Raw genomic sequence first — 21,909 nt, forward strand, 5'->3', positions numbered from 1 at the left:
ATATTAAAAAACATGTTCTGAAACTAAAATTGGATTTGAACTCTGTAGATGACGTCTCGTACAAACACTCTCTGCTCACACTTTCACTCTGTTTGTGTGCTTACATGGAGGATACAGTATTTATAAAGAGTTTTATTTTGTATTCTTTTCTTCTCTTAACTTCTATCTTGAATCTTGGTGAAGCAGGACAGGAAGTGTATGATTGTTTAAGGAGAAATGTTTTGTGTGTTTTTTTTCTGAGGTGTGTTCAAGTTTGAAACAACAGGAGTTGAAACGATGGCGTCGGCGCTGAAGGAACATCAGATGATGAAGATGTGCTAAAGGGAGATCAGCTACACACTACAGCTCTGAGTTGAGTCGCACACTTTCATCATTTATTCCCTCAGTCTGCTTCGATTGAACATTAATCAATCCACTTTCATTTCATCTTCTCAGAGTAAACTTTTTGTTGTTGTTGCATCCTTTCAAAAAAATGTTTCCTATGTTTTTGAAAACCCAAACTGACACAATGTCCTCCACACGACCACTATGTCTTTCAATGTAAACTGTACATTTTCACGCACAGAACAATGACATTCGCATCACTCATATTTGTGAAGTAACCTCACCCATGACTCTGGCGTGAACTTTGACCTTAACACAGACGTCCTCGTTGGTCTCGCTCAGCAGCAGCACCTCCTCGCACAGAACGCCCTCGTGCTGAGCCATGTACTCGCACGTCACCTTCAGACCTCCTGAGAAACACAAATAACAGAGAAGAGATTACATATCCTCTTTATTGGTGGGTTTTAATACACACACACACACACACACACACACACACACACACACACACACACACACACACACACACACACACACACACACACACACACACACACACACACACACACACACACACACACACACACACACTCTGCGTGACTACTTCTTATATGGATCAGAAACCAAAAGAATAATCCAGCTGCCAAGACATAATGACAACAGGATGAAGGCTGACGAGTAAACAGTCATGAAAATACAACACTGTCAACATCAGCAGGCACACAAACACACTCGCATTGAGCAATCTTTTTCCCAAGCATGTTTGACCCCCAAAGTCCTGTTTGCTTGTCTCTTGACCTCTTGTAAACTAAAGGACACTTCATGATGCTGTAAAGCCATGCATGTGCCGTATTAATATGTGATGACGCATGTACAAGAGGTAACCGTGCTGAGGCGTAGTTGGGACTGGATTAATGTGAGTGCAGACCAACGGTGAAGGAAGGAAAGGGGGGGGGGGGGGGCGGTAACGGGCCAACTGGGCCTAATGTGAGGGTTACAGAGAGGTCAGTAACATGCTGGAGTTACAGGCTCGTAGCTGGAACGACTCCCAGAAACATTAGAGGACCACCTTTTGACCTGAGTGATCAGGTTTAGGGATGAATCCAGGACAGACTCACACACTTTGAAGTTACATTTCTAAAAAAAAGTGTTGGGGGGTGCCAGGTGTTGGTTTGACAGCAACAGATGTGCCTGGGAAAACTTTTGGGTACTTCTGGTCCAGCCGAGGGTTAGTGTTCAACAGCAAGGACAAAATATGTGCCTCCTTATCCACGGGGGGGAGGGGAGCTCTCACAGGAGCTTTAAGTTTGCTGAAGAACCATCGTCATGACGCAGATTTGTAAAAATATTGTTTTGTTCGGGCTGTCCTTTAGGGAAGAGGAGAACAACTTTAAAATGCACATTTGTTGAATGGAGATGGGATCCATCATTTCGGATGCATTCCAGGGAGTCTGGAAATCTAAATGCTAATTGGCTTTCACGACACAGCCCTTAAAGGCTTTATATGCAATTTTTTTGATCCAGCAGATGTCGCCCTTGAGCACCAGCATGAAACCAAAACAACTTGCTCTGCATTGTTGTGTTAGCATGCTAATGCTAGCGATCTTTATTATGCTGGTATCTTCACACTGCATGTAAATTTACCTGAAATGAGCGTGATCTAGAAACACAGTTAAGCAGTGAGTACAGTATGTTATTCTTCTTTTCTCTAGTCCCTCAATTAAACAACTTTTATACACGAGGGGAGGAGTCAGCCGGCCGTCCTGGCGATGTAAACAAACTGAAGATAGGACTCTGAAAACTCTGAAAGCATCACAGACAGTGGGACTCGGGTGTTACACCCATTGCAGACAGTCATGACTCACAGAGTTATTTTCAGAGGATATATTTGATTTCTATTATATTTAAGTGTGAAAAATCACATATAAAGCCTTTAAGCAGATTATTTTTTTCAAACTGATCTTACCCTCTGGTGCGGGTGTGATATCAGTGATCCGGAGATGTGGACTGGGCACCGGTGCTGGACACACATCCTTCCCCAGAGCTGGGACTTCAGGCAAGGTGAACACTATTTCATACCGGTGCTGCGTCTTTAAGAAACCGACCTACAGAGACACAAGAGAGGAGGGGCAAAAGAGTCGAGAAAAGATTTAGCAACGAGGAGGAAAAACAATGTCTGTCTTTCTTTGTTGCACAAACATTTGGATTAATGCGACTAACGCGGGGAGAGAGGTAAATAATGAAGAGGAGGCTTTATACAGAGGGGGGAAACAGGCTTTGGCTTAACCTCAAATTGAAAAGTGTAAATCCATTACAGCTCAATGAACAAGGATTTATACCTATAATAAGTAATGTTATAATCACTGCACCGTTGGGCAGAGTTTTCCTTGAAGGAGTCGTCTAATTGAAACGATTAGTTTTTGCTGAAGCGTTCTTACACTCGCTGCTCTCTGCCAGGTTGGCAGTTTAAGCCTGTAGGGAAATAAACCTGAAACACCTTCTGGATTTCACTCGGCTCCAAAATCTTTCAATAATACTAATCCCATGTGAGGAGAAATTTCCTGAACTCAAAAATTTAATCTTATTTATGGTTACACCATCTAGTGCAGTTTGGAGGATGGAGTAGAGCCCGTCTAAGAGCTTGACCTCCCAAACAAAAAGGCAGAAATTATAAAGTGTGTTGCCCAAGGATAGATCGGACATGTGACTGCAGGAGCTAGGGATCGAACCCTGACCTTCCAACTGAGAGATGACTGTCTACACAGAAGAAGAAAGAAAAGAAAGAAAAGAAAGAAAAGAAAAAAAAAGAAAAAAAAAGATTGTTTCCGCCCGGTCTCGAACCGGGGACCTTTCGCGTGTTAGGCGAACGTGATAACCACTACACTACGGAAACTGCTGGCCAACACTTTGTGACCTCATACATTACGTAAGTGCTCTGTGAGCACCTGAACTGTTTGTTTAAAGGTCCCATATTATGCTTTTTCTGGTTTTATATGCTCTTTAGTGTGTTTTCCATGTGTCCTGTGCATGTTTAGGCACATCTATGTGCAAAAATTCAAAGTCCGCGGAAATTAGCTGCATATAACGCTCGGTTCTAGCCCCCCTCGAAAAGAAATTGCCAGTGTGACGATTTGTCAGTGTGATATCACTGATCTAAGCCCATTGGTTCGTTGTGGCAGCTCATGTTGCACGCCCGTTAACTTCTGTGGCACGCCCACGATATGCCGTAGCCTGCGGTAGCACAGTAGTGCTAAGGTGCTAATGTTTTTGCTCCCTTGCGGAGCTAAAGTGGCTGCATTCCCAATATGGTAAAAGGGGCATGACATTTCCAAGAACCGTCCTGAGCGACTGACCAATTACGGCAGAGCCGACAGGCGGACCAATCAGATTAGACTTGGCACACGTGGGGACTCTGAACGTGGGCGCTTCAGAGCCTTAGAGAGAGAGTCAGAAGCGAGCCGGTGCATGGAGCGAGAGTACATGAAAACAGACACTTTTTTTATAACTTTAGCTATTGTGAACATACTTTAGTAGGTACATAGATTAAATATACGAACCCCAAAAAGGGCAGAATATGACCTCTTTAAGACAACTTTATTAATCCCAGAAGGGAGACTGACTTGCCCTTCTGGGATTAATAAAGTCGTCTAAATCTGAAGCAGCGGGAGTCATTTGAGGTTAAGTGTGTTGGACACATCGGACATGTGACAGCAGGTGCTGGGGATCGAACCCCCGACCTTCCAGCTGAGAGACGACCGTCTAAACAGAAGAAAAAAGAAAAGAAAAGAAAAATTAAAGTGTTTCCGCCCGGTCTCGAACCGGGGACCTTTCGCGTGTTAGGCGAACGTGATAACCACTACACTACGGAAACTGCTGGCCATCACCCTGTGACCTCACAGATTACGCAAGTGTTATGTGTGCATCTGAGCTGTTTGTTTAAGTCTTGATTTTCACTGAAACAGCAGCGAACAGTTGAACTCATTCACAGCTGCTGTTTAGTTCTAAACGCTCTTTGGTCATAAATCCAGGATTTGTAGATAAAGGCTGATTTCATTCTGGTGGTTCTCCAGTTTTTCCTAAACAACTGCAGCTTAAAAAAAAGAGACTTCAACAAAAACTTCAGAAAAATGAGGACAGATTGATTCCTGATTGTTTATGATCCGCTGTTTAATAATCAAGGATGGAAAACATTATTACAACAAAGTTTAGGGACGAAGCATGAAGAAGAAAAATACAAGTTTTTCCACCTGGTCTTGAGCCCATTAGCGTGTTAGGCAAACAAGGATAACCACAGGACAAGCAGGCCATTGTGCTGTAATGTAAGACATTTGATCAGCGGCATTTGACGATATGTATGTATATGGACTTAGCTTTTCTAGTCTGCTGACAACTCAAAATACTTTTACACCGCAGGTCACAACTCCTCATTCACACAGTGATGTCAGAGGCTGCTCTGTAAAGTGACCATCAGAAGTAACTGATCCCATTCAAACACATTAATACGCCTCTGATTCAGACAACTTTGTTAAACTCAGAGGGGAGACTGAATTGCCTGTCTGGGATTAATGAAGTCGTCTGAATCTGAAGCAGCGGGAGCAACATGAGGTTAAGTGTCGAAGAAAGAAAAGAAAAGAAAAGACTGTTTCCGCCCGGTCTCGAACCGGGGACCTTTCGCGTGTTAGGCGAACGTGATAACCACTACACTACGGAAACTGCTGGCCAGCTCTCTCTGACCTCACACATTACGTAAGTGCTCTGTGAGCATCTGAACTGTTTGTTTAAAGGTACCATATTATGCTTTTTCTGGTTTTATATGCTCTTTAGTGTGTTTTCCAAGTGTCCTGTGCATGTTTAGTCACATCTATGTGCAAAAATTCAAAGTCTGCGGAAAGGCGGCTTCTCCTACGTCCTCCTGTTAGCTGCAGCATTAGCTGCATGTAACGCTCGGTTCTAGCCCCCCTCGAAAAAAAATTGCCAGTGTGACGATTTGTCAGTGTGATATCACTGATCTAAGCCCATTGGTTCGTTGTGGCAGCTCATGTTGCACGCCCGTTAACTTCTGTAGCACGCCCACGATATGCCGTAGCCTGCGGTAGCACAGTAGTGCTAAGGTGCTAATGTTTTTGCTCCCCTCGCGGAGCTAAAGTGGCTGCATTCCCAATATGGTAAAAGGGGCGTGACATTTCCAAGAACCGTCCTGAGCGACTGACCAATTACGGCAGAGCCAACAGGCGGACCAATCAGATTAGACTTGGCACACGTGGGGACTCTGAACGTGGGCGCTTCAGAGCCTTAGAGAGAGAGTCAGAAGCGAGCCGGTGCATGGAGCGAGAGTACATGAAAACAGACACTTTTTTATAACTTTAGCTATTGTGAACATACTTTAGTAGGTACATAGATTAAATATACGAACCCCAAAAAGGGCAGAATATGACCTCTTTAAGACAACTTTATTAATCCCAGAAGGGAGACTGACTTGCCCTTCTGGGATTAATAAAGTCGTCTAAATCTGAAGCAGCGAGAGTCATTTGAGGTTAAGTGTGTTGGACACATCGGACATGTGACAGCAGGTGCTGGGGATCGAACCCCCGACCTTCCAGCTGAGAGACGACCGTCTAAACAGAAGAAAAAGAAAAGAAAAAAAAAGTGTTTCCGCCCGGTCTCGAACCGGGGACCTTTCGCGTGTTAGGCGAACGTGATAACCACTACACTACGGAAACTGCTGGCCATCACTCTGTGACCTCACACATTACGTAAGTGCTCTGTGAGCATCTGAGCTGTTTGTTTAAGTCTTGATTTTCACTGAAACAGCAGCAAACAGTTGAACTCATTCATTAAGCTTCAGACGAAACTGAAGGTATTCATTTGATGTATTGTTCTCAAAATCATTCTCCAAAGATCTTAAACCGTTGGCAACAGCTTGAACAAACCCCTCAAAAACACAAATAACTTCATACTAGCTTAGAGGCTAGTGTAGGTTGAAGGCAACGTTGAAGTCAAGGCAGGGAGCCGATGACCTAGAGGTTAGTTTGTGCACCCCATGGGCAGCCCGCCACCAAAGTTTAGGAAAGAAACACGTATCTGTTTTTATTCAGTGGTGCAGTTTTGGAGGATGGAGTAGAGACTGTCTAAAAGCTTGACCTCCCAAACAAGAAGACAGAAATGATCAAGTGTGTTTAACTTTAGCTATTGTGAACATACTTTAGTAGGTACATAGATTAAATATACGAACCCCAAAAAGGGCAGAATATGACCTCTTTAAGACAACTTTATTAATCCCAGAAGGGAGACTGACTTGCCCTTCTGGGATTAATAAAGTCGTCTAAATCTGAAGCAGCGAGAGTCATTTGGGGTTAAGTGTGTTGCCAAAGGACACAACGGACATGTGACAGCAGGTGCTGAAGATTGAACCCCCGACCTTCCAGCTGAGAGACGACTGTCTACACAGAAGAAGAAAGAAAAGTAAAGGGAAAAGAAAAAAAATAAGTTGTTTCCGCCCGGTCTCGAACCGGGGACCTTTCGCGTGTTAGGCGAACGTGATAACCACTACACTACGGAAACTGCTGGCCATGACACTCTGACCTTACACATTACGTAAGTGCTCTGTGAGCAGCTTTATTCAGCTACTGTAGATCATTCTTTGCAATTTATGTCTTTACAGGTTAGACAGAGCTGTAAACACATTAAAAGACAAATAAAAAACCTGCCCAGGTTGATGTAAAGAAAGCCAACACAACAAGAAGTCACACAAACTGTAAACACAAAGACAACACGAGTTCCTCTCCTGTTTTATACACAGTAAAGACTGGAATAGAGCCAGGATCCTGGTCACGTTACATATCCCACAACGCACCAGTCCTCGTTAGTATAGTGGACAGTATCTCCGCCTGTCACGCGGAAGACCGGGGTTCGATTCCCCGACGGGGAGAAACCTTTTTTTCTAAGGCTACAAAACTATCAGGGACAACAACCCTATGTAAGTAGAACCAAATAACATAGTGATGAATACATGTTCAAATAAATACATTAATGAACATATATTTATTTCAGTCCAGCATTTGTTTATTTATATCAACTTGTCATGTTTGGTCCCTCATATAAAACTGCCAACTCAAAACTGCTAATCACGCTGAAGACATAGTGACAACTAAGTAAGCAGTTTTTTGTAGCATGTGTCCACACCCTGCTAAACTTTACCACAAAGAGAAGTGGACGTCTTTTTAAAAAGGGAAAAAAACAATAAGTGCGCATAAAAGACACCCGTGTGTCCAAAGTGTTGGCGAGACTCTACATTTTAAGCCGACACGGTTTCCTGTTGGAGTTTTTTTTTTTACTGTCTTTCAATACTGGGTGGAGTTCTGAAGAGGTGAATATACCTGTGAAGGTAATTTGGATTCTGTGAAAACTTTGTGAATGATTAACCCGGAAGGAAGGAATCCCGTAACCACTAAACCCGCTCAGTTCCTAGAAACTCGCTCAGTGTTTATAGTCATGGCAGCTCGGCTTGAAAATAACCTCTTAAGAGCGTTTCATTTAGCACTTTGTTCTTATTAACAGATAGAGTTTTTTTTATGCAAGCTGTTTTGGGCGGCAGTAGCTCAGTCTGGGGTTAGGTTGGCAACCGGAGGGTCGCCGGTTCAAGTTCCGGTGCAGACCAAATCTGGAAATTGGTCTGGAAACTGGAGGGGTGCCACAGGGTGAATAGTTTTATGTTATAGTATTTTCTTCTCTTATTCTGAGGTCTTTGCTTTTGGATGTAGAAGTGACTAGGGCTGAAAATGTCCCACAACACCACGATAAATATATTTAAATATATTAAACACCTTTGTTTATGGTGTTATTGTGAACTGCACTATAGGTCGATTGTCTTTTAAAACTGTCGTCGCAGCTTTGCAGCCATATCGAGGAGCACATGACGATATATTGCCATATCGATTATTTGAGCACATCCCTAGAAGTAACAGACATTCAGATGCACTTTCTGATCAGATGACTTGATGATGCAAACATTCAGTTGCAGTTCTCAGGTTTTGCGTACATTTAAAACAGACTTTTTGGAAAACAAATAAAGAAAACAGAGACGCTGTAATATCTGACGCAACCGGATGCAACGCTCTTATCTTGTTGCTCACAGCACAATTTACAGTTTGTCAATTCATATTAAACAAAATGTGAAGAGACACTTTGAGGTAGGGGAGTGAAAGAGCGATGGAGGAGTGGGGGACGATGTAGAGGCAGCAGTGTAAGTTCAGCAAAGAGAAAAATTCATGAGGGAAACTACAAGAAGAAAGGAAGACCTCACAGAGGAGACAGGTACAAAGGGAGAGAGAGAGAGAGAGAGAGAGAGAGAGAGAGCAGAAAAAGAGACAGAGAGAGAGAGAGTGACCGCAGGGAAGTGCAGGGGAGGAGAGATAAGCGCAAAGCCCCTCCAGCTAGAGCTGCACACAGCAGCTTCAGCCCCACACGACCCCGTGTTGAAGCAGCGGGCAGAGTCGAGCTGCAAACAGCATAAAGTGAGGAGAGAGAGAGAGAGAGAGAGAGAGAGAGAGAGAGAGAGAGAGAGGACAGTGAAGGAGCGCTGCAGAGAAAAACAATCATCGCTCTGTGAGCAGAGACCCACGCATGTCCAGAGATCATCAACAGTCTCTGAAACATTGATTTACTTTCAATCTCACGCTGTGGGTTTGGGCCGACAGAGGGTTTGAAGGACGGGAAGCAAAAAAGTGAGAACAAATATGAATAATTTTACATTAAGAGCTTTATTTTAAGTATTCATAGATTACTCTTCTAATGCATTTTTGACTGATGACGGTCTAATATACATTCTAAACATGTGCCACACTGGTACTTGGGCACACCCAGACACAAACGACTCAGCGCTCATCCAACAACAATGGCGCCATTCTCTCTCCGACTGTATACCGAGAGCTACATATTTTATGATCTTGGCTCGCCAGTTCACCAAGACCATTCAGACAGCGTTAATGAACCCCAACAGGAAACTGTGGATGATCTTCCATAGACGGTGTGTGAGGCATTAAGTCCACATTAAAATGTATTTCTAAACTCTTTTAAATTCGGGCTCGCTGCTGCTGGTAACCCGAGAAATGAGAAATACATTTGGTGTGACTCGATTTGGTGACTCAGGAAATCCATTTTGTTACTTGAATTAAAGTTATTAAAAGAGAGATAGTGCACTTGTTGCTAAACCTTTTCTAAAGACAGTTGTGAGGTGAAAAGTGGTAAATATAATACAGAGTAAAATGAAAGTGTTTTTTTTTTATGTTATCGGTAAGATACCTTCTATTTAGCTGTCAGTTTCTGTTTTTGGTAGCTCCTTTTCAGACTGCTTTTTTGGAAGAAGCGTCGTAACTAAGCTCTGCCTTTAGCTGTTAGCGGTTATTGAAGATGTGCTTTCACCGACAGTTTTGGTTGTTTGTATTCATGTTTGTTTGGATGTTTACTCATCTAAATTGTCAATCACTTCTTTGTTCTGCCATAGTAACACTTTTCTCCAAACTCGGAAAATAACAGAAAAAAGCAGTACACTACTCCTGACTCTCTCTCTCTCTCTCTCTCTCTCTCTCTGGTGGATAAACCACTGCTTGATGACATAATACCAAAATACTGCAAATGCAGGAGCTTACATCACCATTGTGTTAACTTCTGACAAGAATAAAGAGACGTTTAATCGTCTGAAAATCCTCTAGATTATAATGTTTGTAATCACGCCTTCTTTGACCTCCTTTTTGGTCTCCACCAACTCCTGAGGAAAAGTTATCGGGCCTCCAGCTGTGAAAGGCTCATTTTGTTCATCAGCTATTTGCTTAATTTGTCTGTTGGTTGTGTGGTGTGAGACAGGTACGTTTCAGAGGCTTGTACAGGAGAATGTTTGCTGAGTTTATATCTTGAAACAACCCACATGAGAGCAGTAACTTACGATATGATACCTGGCAGACAACGGTGATAATATATTGATATAGTGATTCTACGATAACTGATACTGCAAGACGAACAAATGAACAATGAAAACAAAACACTTTGGTCCAGAAACAATGAGTAGAAAGCTGCTAAAATGCTAAGTACGCTTGCCTGGTCAATAATACTGTTTTTAAATCAATTATTTATACAGAAATAATGATCAGCTCTGCTTTGAACTCAAATAATTACCAGTATGACCTCTTTAATTTTCCTTCTCTTCATTTTCTGGCAGTCTTTCCTTGAGGCGATCATTGATCCATGAAATAATTAACCCCGTATATCTCAGTAATGAGCATGTTCACCTACAGAAGAAAGTTTAGAAGTCAAGAAACTGGCTCCTAAATATAAAAATGTATCAGAACTTCTTCAGCTGCTGATCTCTGTAGCACCGACAGCTGCTCATTTCCATACCCCTCCTCACAGTCTTAATCATTAACCAGAGAAAACACTGTAAATTTCACAGGATCATGTTTGGTTCCGTCGTTGACCCGGCTGCTACACGGACAAACACACGGCTCGTGAAAATCACAAAGCCTTCATTAAGGCTCATATTCATACAGCTGTTGTGTGCATACCACTTCCATCCCACACACTCGTATCTCATCTTTGGTCTGTCTGCCAAGTCCCCCCCCCCACCCCACCCCTTTCCACTGACAATTTCCATAGCAACAACCCCCCGCTCCTCTCTCAGCTCCACGATGCCAGGATGACAGTGCTCCATGCCCACTCTCAGGCACCATTCAAGAGACAAACCCTCACGAGCTCACAAAAAACAGGCTGATCTGTAACTACGGACGGCCAAGTTTGTAGTCGCTGCAAATGAAATTGCCTGTGAATTAGTTCCAACGTTTGGAAAGGCTCAGAACTTTTCTTTAGTGCACTTGAGAAGTTGCAGAAGATGGATGAACTAATATGTGAGCCAACCACTCGAGTGTTTGATGAACTATGTGGATGATCCTCTGCCTGTTTGCATTTCCTCATCCAACACAAATAAAAGAGGAACAAAAAGCCCAACGTCACACCTGGCACAAAGCGGTGCACAGTGCAAGTGTCTTGACTTTTTTTTCAGACCAAGCAGTTATCATTTCCACATCCACTTTGTTTAGTGGCGCCGATCTGTGCTCAATGAAGCAGGCGGTCTAAAACGAGTCTTGACAGGGGTCTTGGTGGTGCATGCTATCTAACAACAGGATTGATTCACTTAAGCATCTCGACTTTTATTGGACATTTCAGTATTTTTATTCCCTGGGATTGATAATCGTTATGTCACATCACTCAACAGAAAAACAGCCGACGTGAACCCGAAAGCAACCATCCTGTTGTCTTGTTGTGTGCACGTTACATTTACTTTAGTAGGTTATTGGATACGTGCTTTTACTAATACTTGTTTTTGTAGCTTTTAGCGATGTTTGAATTTGTTTTGTTTTCTTAGGGAGCCTTTTATAAAAATCTGGCCAGGGACAACAGATGAAAATTAGCCTTTTGGCTAACTCTGGTATATTTACAGAAATGTTTATCAATATGCAATGTCCCTGTAAAATACAAATAAATAAATAAATAAATGGTTTTACTTTTGCTTTTGATTTGTTTGGTTTTTTTTAAAGCAAAAAAATCAATACTGTACACCGCAAATTTTTATTCATTCCAATACAAATCAACTCAGGACCCAAGAATCAGCACGCCCTCATGCTGATCGCTCACATGCTGATGTATATAGCTTTCAAGTTGAACATGGTTGCAATCACAGTTTAGCATAATTGCTTGCTAGCATTGTCTTATCCCTGTGTCTCATGGGAGGGTCGTTCATTTTGCAGGAATTTGGTTTTAAACCAACGTACAGAAAGATCAGCAGCTTCGACTGAAGCGAGGTCTGAACACCTGGAACACGTTTACAGTCACTGATGGTCAATTTAAGACATCTTTTGAGCTTTTTGGATCCTTTTTAGTTGAGTTGTGCAGCTGGAGGTTTTTCAGCTGACAGCAGCGAGCAGATGAGAGTTGTGATATCATTGTTCTGTGCTTTTAGAGCCGTCACAGGAGATTAACGGGGAGTGATGAGAAAAGACTTTAATCTTCCTCTGGATGATTTGCTTGAAAAATCCTTTCAATCTTTATAGAAACTAAGGGCTCTGATCTAAGAGTTACCTTCCTATAGTGTATCAACTACTTGAAAATATGGCACAGAGGGAAGTTGAGCCCTCAATTATGACCAGAAGACAAACTGATACCATCTGTGGGAAGCTAGTGGGTTTGTTTCCAGGGAAAACTGATTTATTTTTGCATGTATTGAGTACCACTAAGTCGTGATTAAGCACTACTAGGTTGATCAATTTGAAAACAAGATGATATGACATATGGTCTCCGTGCAGTAGGAACTTTATATTGAGTTGGCATCCAAATATTTATCGACTTTAAGCTGTCTACCTTTCTCTAGTTTGCATATCAACTGCATGTTTTGTTTCAAGTACCCGCCTCTTGTTCTAGCACTCTTAGCTTGTGTTTGTCAGCATAAATCAGTCTTATGTGTTCCTGTGACTCCTGTTTCAATGCCTTGATTTGTGTTGAGGGAAAAGTGTGCTTCCTGCTCATGTTCACAAATAAAAAAATCCCTGCGTATCACGAAGCATCGCCGACCCCTAATCCATCAAAAAATAATATTACCCTGACATGACAATAAACCTGAGTATATATTGAACATGGTGTTCATGACGCAGATGGAGACTCAATCATGTCGTTTGGCCGGAAAGAGCATTTTTGATCCCAGAAGGGATGTGAAGATGCCAGATAAAAACTGAGCCTGGGAAAGAAAAAAAAAAGGGATCACTATCTTAGAGCCTGTAAAGACTTCCAGGCTTTTCATGTAAGTCATTTTAACTAAACGGATTCATGCCAAGTCATAATATCGCTCTGACTTTTTTTATGCACTACCGGTAAAATCTTGTTTTATTCACTCGTTTTTTTTACTGTATCTAAAAATTGACAACGCATCTCCACCTCCTCCCGTTGTACAATATTGAAGCCAAAATATTCCCCATGATAGTTGCTAACATTTTGCACATTTAGAGCAAAAAGTCTGCGATGTAAAAATCGGCTGAAGGACCTGTGTAATTAACGTCCCGCCCCTTCCACTTACCAAATCACACAATTAAAATGATCACTTTAACAGCAGGTTGGTACAGTACACAGCAGAACTCTGCTAATCCAGAGCATGATCAGAACTTTATACCTCTTTTTATAGCATCAAATAACTCAGAAAAACAACAATTATTTAGTAGAAGTGAAAACTTAGACATAATTTAGCATGATAGGAATGAACTATAATGACATAAACCATCTTTGGAAAAAAGTATTTGATGTGTTTTTTTTATTTTGTTGTGTGAGCAATGTCCCATCTGTTTACGTGGAGGGGGCGGAGCTTATGACCTATACTGCAGACAGTCAGCAATGGCGGGAGCTCAAAATGTTTTGGCTTCACTCCTGAGAAACTATCATGCTGTCTTTCTTTTTATTCAGGAGGATGGGAGCTGGACTAGTTATACATTAATGGAAATTGATTTTGATTTATGATTATTTTTTTAACATTTACAATCCATTTGTGTATGTTAAGGATTGCCTTCAGTCTAAAGCAGTGGTGTACAGTCGGATGAACATCTGACTTCTCCATCTTTCTTGGTTGGACAAATCGTATTACTCAGTGACAGGAATAGAAACAAAAAGGGTATAAAATGAATTATCTCAGCCTCTGCCTGTCAGTCAGAAACCTTATGTCCTCCCATGCGCTTTGCATTAAATGGGGGGCCGATTGCAAGATGTGACTGCGCTGTGATGGAGGATAACACTGATGATAGGAGGAGAGAGAGGGGAGCAAGGTCGTGTCCTTTGTGGGAATCAGAAATAGACTCGCAAGACCTGAATTTTAAACAGAAGGGATACCCACCGCTGATAAAAGTGGAAGAACAATCTGAGGGAATAACACTCAGACAAAAGGAATAAGCTGCTTCTAAATGTGTGTGTTGTAAGGCTAAACTCACCTTGACCATGAAGTTGCCGTCATCCTCCGGTGTCACCATCACAACGGAGTCATGCAGCTTCTCCTCAAAGTGAACATGCGAGGGGGCTCCAGCAGCGGGGGGTTCCTCTGAGAAGCGCACGCCTCCCGTCTTCACACCACCTGAAAGAGAGAGAACGAAAAGAGGGGAGAGTCACTGAAGGTGTGACTACACAAACACACTCACTGGATCACTTTAACAGGAGAAAATATTTGTGTTCAACAGGGACCCATTGCAGTGTCAGAGGAATGATTTACAAATGCACTCACTCAAAGCTAGCCGTGTTAGCTGTGATTCTCAGGGAGATGTTAAGGCCTGGGAAAACAGCCAGGACTATGTTTTAACACACATACGGTGCAACAAAACCCATAAAGGTATAATAAAGGAAAAAAGCAAACACAAGTTGATGAAACAGAACACTCGAAGTCGAGGAAAAAACTCAAAAATTGTAAGAAAAGACAAGAATGAAAAATATTAAATGTTGGCTTAGTGCAAAGAAATCCCTGATAAAGAGTGAAAATGGTCCAAATGTTACAACTTCAGCTGCTGTTATGGTGTTAAAATAAACTCGAACAGACAAAGAGTCAATAGAAGTCGTTGAAAAAATATGAACAAAAGATAGAAAATGCAAAATATAGATGTTTCCATCCATTGCTGTTTGGTGACATATTGGAGTTAAACAGTTGGTGGCGCTTATTCTCCAGTCAACGGATAAAAACTGAAAATCCAAATGACGGATTTCAAAAAAAGAGAGTTAGACACAAACTTCTTTTCCCTGGGGAAAAAAAAGCAGCATGTGTGAATTTATTTAGCCTCGTTTCCACCGAGCGGTCAGGTTTGGTTGAGAACAGTTGGGTAAATCCAGATCTTGATTTTCTTTCTACAACCAACCGTACCAGTTGGTGTAGTCTATTGTCTCTCAACTGGGGGTCGACCAGCTCGGTGGTGGGTCCTGAGGCTGGACCAGTTGAGAACCACTGGTGTGGTCCATCTTCATTGAGAGACTACTTAATCATTTCCACTTTCCAAATGCCTGTAAAATCTTTTCAAACCATGACCAAAGGCATTGAAAACAGGCTCCTTGCACCTCTGATGATTTTTTTAAAGCGCAGAGTCCAACAAACAGGGATGGCCTTTAAATCGTTTCTTTATCGTGTTAGACCGCTGGCAAATCAAATGTTCCATTAAACTCCCCTTTGCAACAAATGACATTACAGAGTCCTGTGTTCAGTCTCCACAGAATCTCAGAGCCAAAATCAAAGAGCTTTAGCCTTACAAGCTACACATATTATTTCCCTGTAGGTCGTCCTTCGACTCAGAGATTGTGTATCGCTCTCCTGCAGAGACATTCAATCCAAGCTTGAGGGAATGGAAACCCTTTTCTCCACTTAAAGCCTACTCCAGCAAAAAATAAACAAGAAGTCTGTGTGATGAATGAATCTCTGCTAAAGGGGCCGTGGGTTTGTTTATATATCACTTTCCCAAGAACCTCAGAGGGGCGTAAAATGGGAAGAAAAACTCAAACAACAAGCGATAAATAAACAATACAAAGGATGAGCTGTCTTTCTCTGCTATATCAACAACCTTTTAAATGTTCGGTTTATAAATCTATTAATAAAAGAGCAACAGGAAGTCAATCATCACTCAAATTGGGAATCCATTTCCCACAGAAACTTCCCTCGAGGTAGCTGTTAGAATATGTGTTTGTGTGAAAATCAGCCTTCGAGAACAGACAGGGTGATGTTGAATATGGTAATAGAAAACACACACACTTCTTGGGCACCATGTGTCCTGTCACCATCTCTCCAATTATTCTTGGTTTATTCAGAAGCTTGACACCGAGCTGGAGCTTTGTTTGGTCGGCCAATATGACAGTTTGCCAAGTTCTGTGAGACAACGAAGTATGGACCGGCGTGTAGCTCTGTTTTTGTAGGTGCTTAATCACCTTTCAAAATAAAATCACACTTCTTAACACTTGAAGGGCGGGGGGTTTTGTGATCCTGGGATCACTGCAACTAGGACTGTGTGATCTGTACATGGATTACCCTCTCTACTAATCGAGCTGAACCAGGGACACTTATTCTTTTTTCTTTGGATTTGCAACTTTGAAGGATTTAAGAAAAGATGGTGATAAGAGATGATTAAGTAATGATTTAACAGCTATTTAGTTAACTCAAAAGCATTGAGATGGTTACTTTTTACTTTGATCGTTGTCCATTCAGTCAGTCGTAGTTTTAAAACCTCGATTTCTAAGATGTTGATGCCACTTCAAACTTGAGTCAAGTATCTTTGCCAACATGGCAGTCATAGACATTTCATAACTTCATGTCTCTTTTTTTCTCCAAAACTAACTTTTTTAGTTTGAGTATGTCTCTGCTTTTTAATTTGAAATGTATTGGCAAAGGCATTTCCTCCTCTTTATTTTTGGATAGATTTCCTAAAGTCAAATACTTGTTTTTTCTCTAAAGAGGATAAGTTGGAAGTATTCTGCCAGGCAACGGTGAGCCGACATTTGTGAAACTGGTGCCATCTGTATTAATTATGAAGATAGCAGAGCAGAGCCTGGTAATAATTTATCATCTTTCATGAGAATTAAACCAATAGCAACACGATGAATGTCTTTTTCATAAACAACAGCTCATGAAACGTTGACATTTTGACTGAGATATGTGAAGGGATGCAGAACTGTTCCAGAAATGTCAAGGTGTTTGAGAGCCAGTTCTACAGTGTCCTACAGCTCCGATGCTTTTAATTGATTGTATGTGCTGAGTTTTTATTTCCTGGCATTACTTGAGGAATATGCCATTACCGAGCCACATGGGGGCCGGTACCATTAAACTTTCATAAAGACTTTTATCAGACATTAGAAAAGCTTGCTATCAGCAGTCTGAGTCACTTTAATGAGTTCAGGAGTTACTTTATGTTCCATAAGTGCATGATCACCGGGTTGAAAAGGAAGGTGGAGATGAGAATTGGCTTATATTAAAATGTTGTTTTAAATCTAAAGATCTTTATACAAGGGATGCAATACTTCAATATTAGCAAGAATAGCAGGAAGTCACCAAACCAAAAGAAAAGATTGTTTCCTGTGATCGCAGACAGCACAGTCGATCCTTAGTGCAGATAAAACACAACAATGATCCTGTTAGGTTCAAATCTAAAATGAGTTTTCTTATCAGACTGTACTTGGGGAATAAATTCAATAAAAGTATGATATATAACTGGATTTTCCACTTTGATAAAGTGATATGCATTAAAGATAATGCTGACAGTATTTTCTTTTGTTTTACAGTGTATAATGTTTTAACAGCAGGGAGTGCCGCGCAAAAAAACGATATATTGGTCTGATTGGTTATTGTCTTCACGATAAAACGAGTTTTTATCCTGAAAGCTTGGAAATCTTTCACACAGCTTTAAGTCGGATCATTCCAGCCACAGTTAGGTAGCACCAAAGGTAATTATGTAGGAGACAAAAAGGTAGCTTCAAGGTGTCACACTACAGAAACAATTAGAACAGACTATTCACCGCAGCCTTTCATTAAATGATCTGAATACATTAAACTCCGGTATAGAAAGAAAGAACCCCTGACTGTATCTAGAGATCAGACTTAAGCTGTAAGGTCATCATCATCACATCACATGAACCTGTTATTTAAGGCTGCTATATAAGAGGCTTTAAATCATGAAGCGTAGGAGTTCATAGTATAGGGCTCCATGACCGTAATTACATGCACACGCTAAGCTTAATATAACAGGCTGTCAGTGTATCAGGCGTTAAGAGTTAAAGTGGGCGTTAACCCTTTAGAGTTTATAGATGTGGCGCACACAGTCCACCTCATTGTGTTGACACAATGTGGGTGTCTTCTCCATTGTCGTCACTTTGATTATTGATTTGACGAGCAGCTGGTGTCTTTCTTGTTTGCGCACGAAAAGCGCATTTGGTTTCACTTCCTTTTTGTTTTTGTTTTTTTTAAATCTTTTTATTCTTTCAGCTCTGACTTCTTTCTTTCTCTTTGTGTTTGATGTACCTCGCCTTAAACAAACAGCATCCAAGCACCGGTGAAGCTCTGAGCCGAGCTTCTGTCTCAGGCTCATTATCGCAGTACTGCGGCCTTTACGCTGGGTCGGATAATCTCAGACAAAGCCATGGCAGGGACACACACACGCACGCACGCACGCACGCACGCACGCACGCACGCACGCACGCACGCACGCACGCACGCACGCACGCACGCACGCACGCACGCACGCACGCACGCACGCACACACACAGTAGTAGCACATCCATAAACAACACACAAGCACGTACACGCACAGGGAAGAAAAAAAAAATCACTATGCACGTGTGCACGCACATGCATGCCCCACTGAACTGGCTTATTTCAGATTAATCTCTACCTCTGTCCCTCCTCTAATCTGTCTGTCCGTGCATCTGCTTGAATGCTAAATATGCTCTTCTCTGAGCTCTCTGTTTCACCAACCTGTCAGCGTACTCCAGACAATAACAACTATTACATGTTTCTCCAGGAACAACAGCTCATTTGGAAGCAAAGAGAAGCCCCACATTTGGTTTCAATAATTGCAGTTACTCCATCTTTTCACAATGAAACTACGACACCATAGTCTGCAAATGATCAGATGTGTAAACCGGCTGATATTTCACTGTGAAAAGACATTTTTTTTCCCAAATGTCGTGACTCATCTGTCCTTCCATTAAAGGTTGCAAGCATCTCCAGCACATTATTATTAAACACACACCGGGGACTCGACCATTTTGTTGAGCAAAAGTGAATTTATGTTTTAGGACACAGCTTGCAATCCTCGCAGTTAAGATTGCACACATCCATCTCTGTCGACCTTTCTTCTAATGCATCGCTTCTTAAAGACAACACCGGTACAGCATGGTCAGCTATATTCACTTAAGTTTTACAGCTTAAGGAGACAGCGCTGAGTCTATGGACTTAGGACTGTGTGATAAAAAACCATCTAAACAGGTGATCATGATGAAGTTTATGTCAATAACAATGATTCCCTTTGGATATTCTTCTTAAAGACTAACACGCAGCAACAATAGCGCCAGCAGCCAGTTTGTTTGCGGCTTTTTGCTCACGCAGGAAGTAAACACGCCCACCTCAATGCATTGTTTGAGATCCAGCTGAAGAAAATGGTTGTGTTTAATGTCAAAGAGATAACAACACAAAATGTATGTACGAGTACGAAAGCAAACAAATGAGAAAGCTGCATTGGTGTGAGAGAAGCCAGCACTTCAACACAGCATGTTTCCTTATTGTCTGATGATATAGTGAGGTTGTTGTGTCATTTAATTCAGTAGATATCCGACACATTGGACCTTAAAAAAAACAGCTGATTACAAGTCAGGACGATGATTTTGTTGCCGCATGGGAAAAAAGTTAACTCCCCGTCGGGGAATCGAACCCCGGTCTTCCGCGTGACAGGCGGAGATACTGTCCACTATACTAACGAGGAAGAGATGAGAGGGAAGCCTGTGAGGAATGTGAAGTATTTACTACGGCGCTGTAAAAGCCACGTCGCACACACTCAAGCTTCTGCATCGGTCTTTGTGAGTATGAAGACCACCGGTGGGTCTGCCAGAGGGGCGTGCAAAACAGCTGTGTGTGGGGGTGCCTTGAAACCGCCTACTTCTCTGGTCCAAACAAATGCAGGAGTCAAAACTTAGAAGGAGGACATACAGGCTGCTGCGTTGTGAAGCCATTTCTGATTTTAGTAAAGAACATCCAGGATTGCACCATTCAATTATTTCACAAACATTTGGGGAGGAGGGGTCATAGAGGAAGCAGAGAGAAACAGGGAGGGGGGTCAGCTGTCTTTCTTCTTACCTCGGTCTCCATAGAAACCAGACAGACACATTAGGGGAGGTCTGATGATATAGTAAGGTCAGTTTATGATTTAACTCAGTAGAAATCGTACATATTGCTCCTTTAAGCATAATTGAAGCAAATGTTCTAATATTTTATGAAAGCATTGTGCTGCCCTACATCTACTGATGAATGAACAACTATTGTGGTTACTCAAGATCTAATCTAAGGGGTAATAATGGATAATGGATGTAAATTCTGGTTGGCGTTTTTTGTTTTGGATTTTGAAAATTTAAAAAAAAAAATCAGAGAATCAAAAAAGACCAAGTACTTTGAGTTTTCTGTTGTATCTTTCATCACAAGAAGTACACTGATTTACACAAGCCTTGATTGATATCTATTGTAAAACTATTAAAAGTAAACAAGACTGAACACAACACACCAAAGTGTTGTGAATAACATGGTTTGACTAGCAATGCATTCCTACCTCTCCCAGTTAAAGAGGAAACAAACACTCTTCCTGTGACATTTCAGTCCATCTGAAACAAGTGAAAAACACTTTTTTTTTTTTTTTTATGTCGTCAACAGGAAGTCGATATGCTCTCCCTCTGTACGGCCCTTCATTCAGTGACCTTATCAAACAACAAAGAACAGGCAGATTGGTGCTTGGCATCTATTCTCAACCGGGGAGCATACCAAGCATATTCACTGTGTTGACAAAGACCCGATCATCCACCAGGTCTTGTTCTCTTTCAATGTTTTTATTAAAGCCTTCCTGCTTTTCAGGTAATAAATGTGCTTGCCTTCACAGAAATCTGTTGTGAAACTACTCGGCTAAAGGACCAACGCGCCATTTCCCAAGAAACCCAACCCAAAGGACAAATCAATATGAATTTACATTCAATTGATTTACCTTCCTGGAGAGCCCTCGGGGTGATTCCCTGGTGACAACATCAATAAAATATATATCGAACAATCTGTCATCTTCATTTCTTTAACCAGGTATTTTTTAACCGTTGAGCTCTTCTAAGAGAACTGCACAGAAAGGATTAAGGAAGTTTAATTCACCTACAGCAGATTATAGGATACAGCTTCCTGGTTGAGTACAAGGTTTCTTATTCTAGGTACAGGATGTAATCCATCCTCTGCGCTCCTAAGTCCATTTTGAGCTATATGTGACTTATTGCGTTGTATTATCATTCTTGGAAATCATGGCTACCAAACTAGAAATACAACTGGATTATCTCTGATTACGATAAACCTTTAACCTCAAAAAGTCAGAAATGGAACAATTAAATGGAGAAGATGCTGAAGAATATCTGGATTCAAGCTTATGTGAGGAACTTTCGGTTTGGCGCCCCCTGTGGACAAAGTGGTACATCTTTATCTATTTTTGCTGATTTTTCTGCTGACTTTTTTGTGTACCCAAAATCCCCGAATGCCTTCTTTTACCAGTCAACTATCTCATCCGCTGTAAATATTTAAAGATGAAAATGTAAAAAGGTTGTTTCTTTAACGTGCCATAAATCGTCTCATCTACCGTGTAGCAGCGGAAAAATGATAATATCGCAAAAATCAATCTCTTTCACTGATGGTCTCATTTCCTATTTCCTAAAGGTCAAAAAGAGGCAACACTGTGAACTGAAGTCTGTTTCATAACCAGTTATAAAGGAGAAGTTGGCTGTTTTTCTTTTTCTGTCAAACTGGACTTATGTCTT

At 41.5% G+C, this 21,909-nt stretch overlaps 1 protein-coding gene and 7 non-coding genes across 10 annotated transcripts in view; 1 reads left to right on the forward strand and 7 right to left on the reverse strand.

The window, feature by feature from the left end:
* Positions 1-21,909, reverse strand: part of adissp (adipose secreted signaling protein) — a 31,785-nt gene that overhangs the window by 3,932 nt on the left and 5,944 nt on the right. For all 3 annotated transcript variants that reach the window (XM_020640375.3, XM_065950533.1, XM_020640374.3), the window contains exons 3-5: positions 14,337-14,476; positions 2,291-2,429; positions 609-734 (exon numbers count right to left, since the gene is read on the reverse strand). In XM_020640375.3, the coding sequence (XP_020496031.1) occupies positions 609-734; positions 2,291-2,429; positions 14,337-14,476 (405 nt within the window). The remainder of the gene's footprint in view (positions 1-608; positions 735-2,290; positions 2,430-14,336; positions 14,477-21,909) is intronic.
* Positions 3,145-3,217, reverse strand: trnav-aac (transfer RNA valine (anticodon AAC)). The gene has a single exon. It is a non-coding gene; the product is annotated as a tRNA-Val (tRNA).
* On the reverse strand, positions 4,123-4,195 carry trnav-aac (transfer RNA valine (anticodon AAC)). Its single transcript has one exon. It is a non-coding gene; the product is annotated as a tRNA-Val (tRNA).
* On the reverse strand, positions 4,965-5,037 carry trnav-aac (transfer RNA valine (anticodon AAC)). Its single transcript has one exon. It is a non-coding gene; the product is annotated as a tRNA-Val (tRNA).
* Positions 5,972-6,044, reverse strand: trnav-aac (transfer RNA valine (anticodon AAC)). Its single transcript has one exon. It is a non-coding gene; the product is annotated as a tRNA-Val (tRNA).
* On the reverse strand, positions 6,813-6,885 carry trnav-aac (transfer RNA valine (anticodon AAC)). The gene has a single exon. It is a non-coding gene; the product is annotated as a tRNA-Val (tRNA).
* trnad-guc (transfer RNA aspartic acid (anticodon GUC)) lies at positions 7,181-7,252 on the forward strand. The gene has a single exon. It is a non-coding gene; the product is annotated as a tRNA-Asp (tRNA).
* On the reverse strand, positions 19,770-19,841 carry trnad-guc (transfer RNA aspartic acid (anticodon GUC)). The gene has a single exon. It is a non-coding gene; the product is annotated as a tRNA-Asp (tRNA).

Source organism: Labrus bergylta, chromosome 22 (assembly GCF_963930695.1).
Source record: "Labrus bergylta chromosome 22, fLabBer1.1, whole genome shotgun sequence".
Taxonomy (NCBI): domain Eukaryota; kingdom Metazoa; phylum Chordata; class Actinopteri; order Labriformes; family Labridae; genus Labrus; species Labrus bergylta.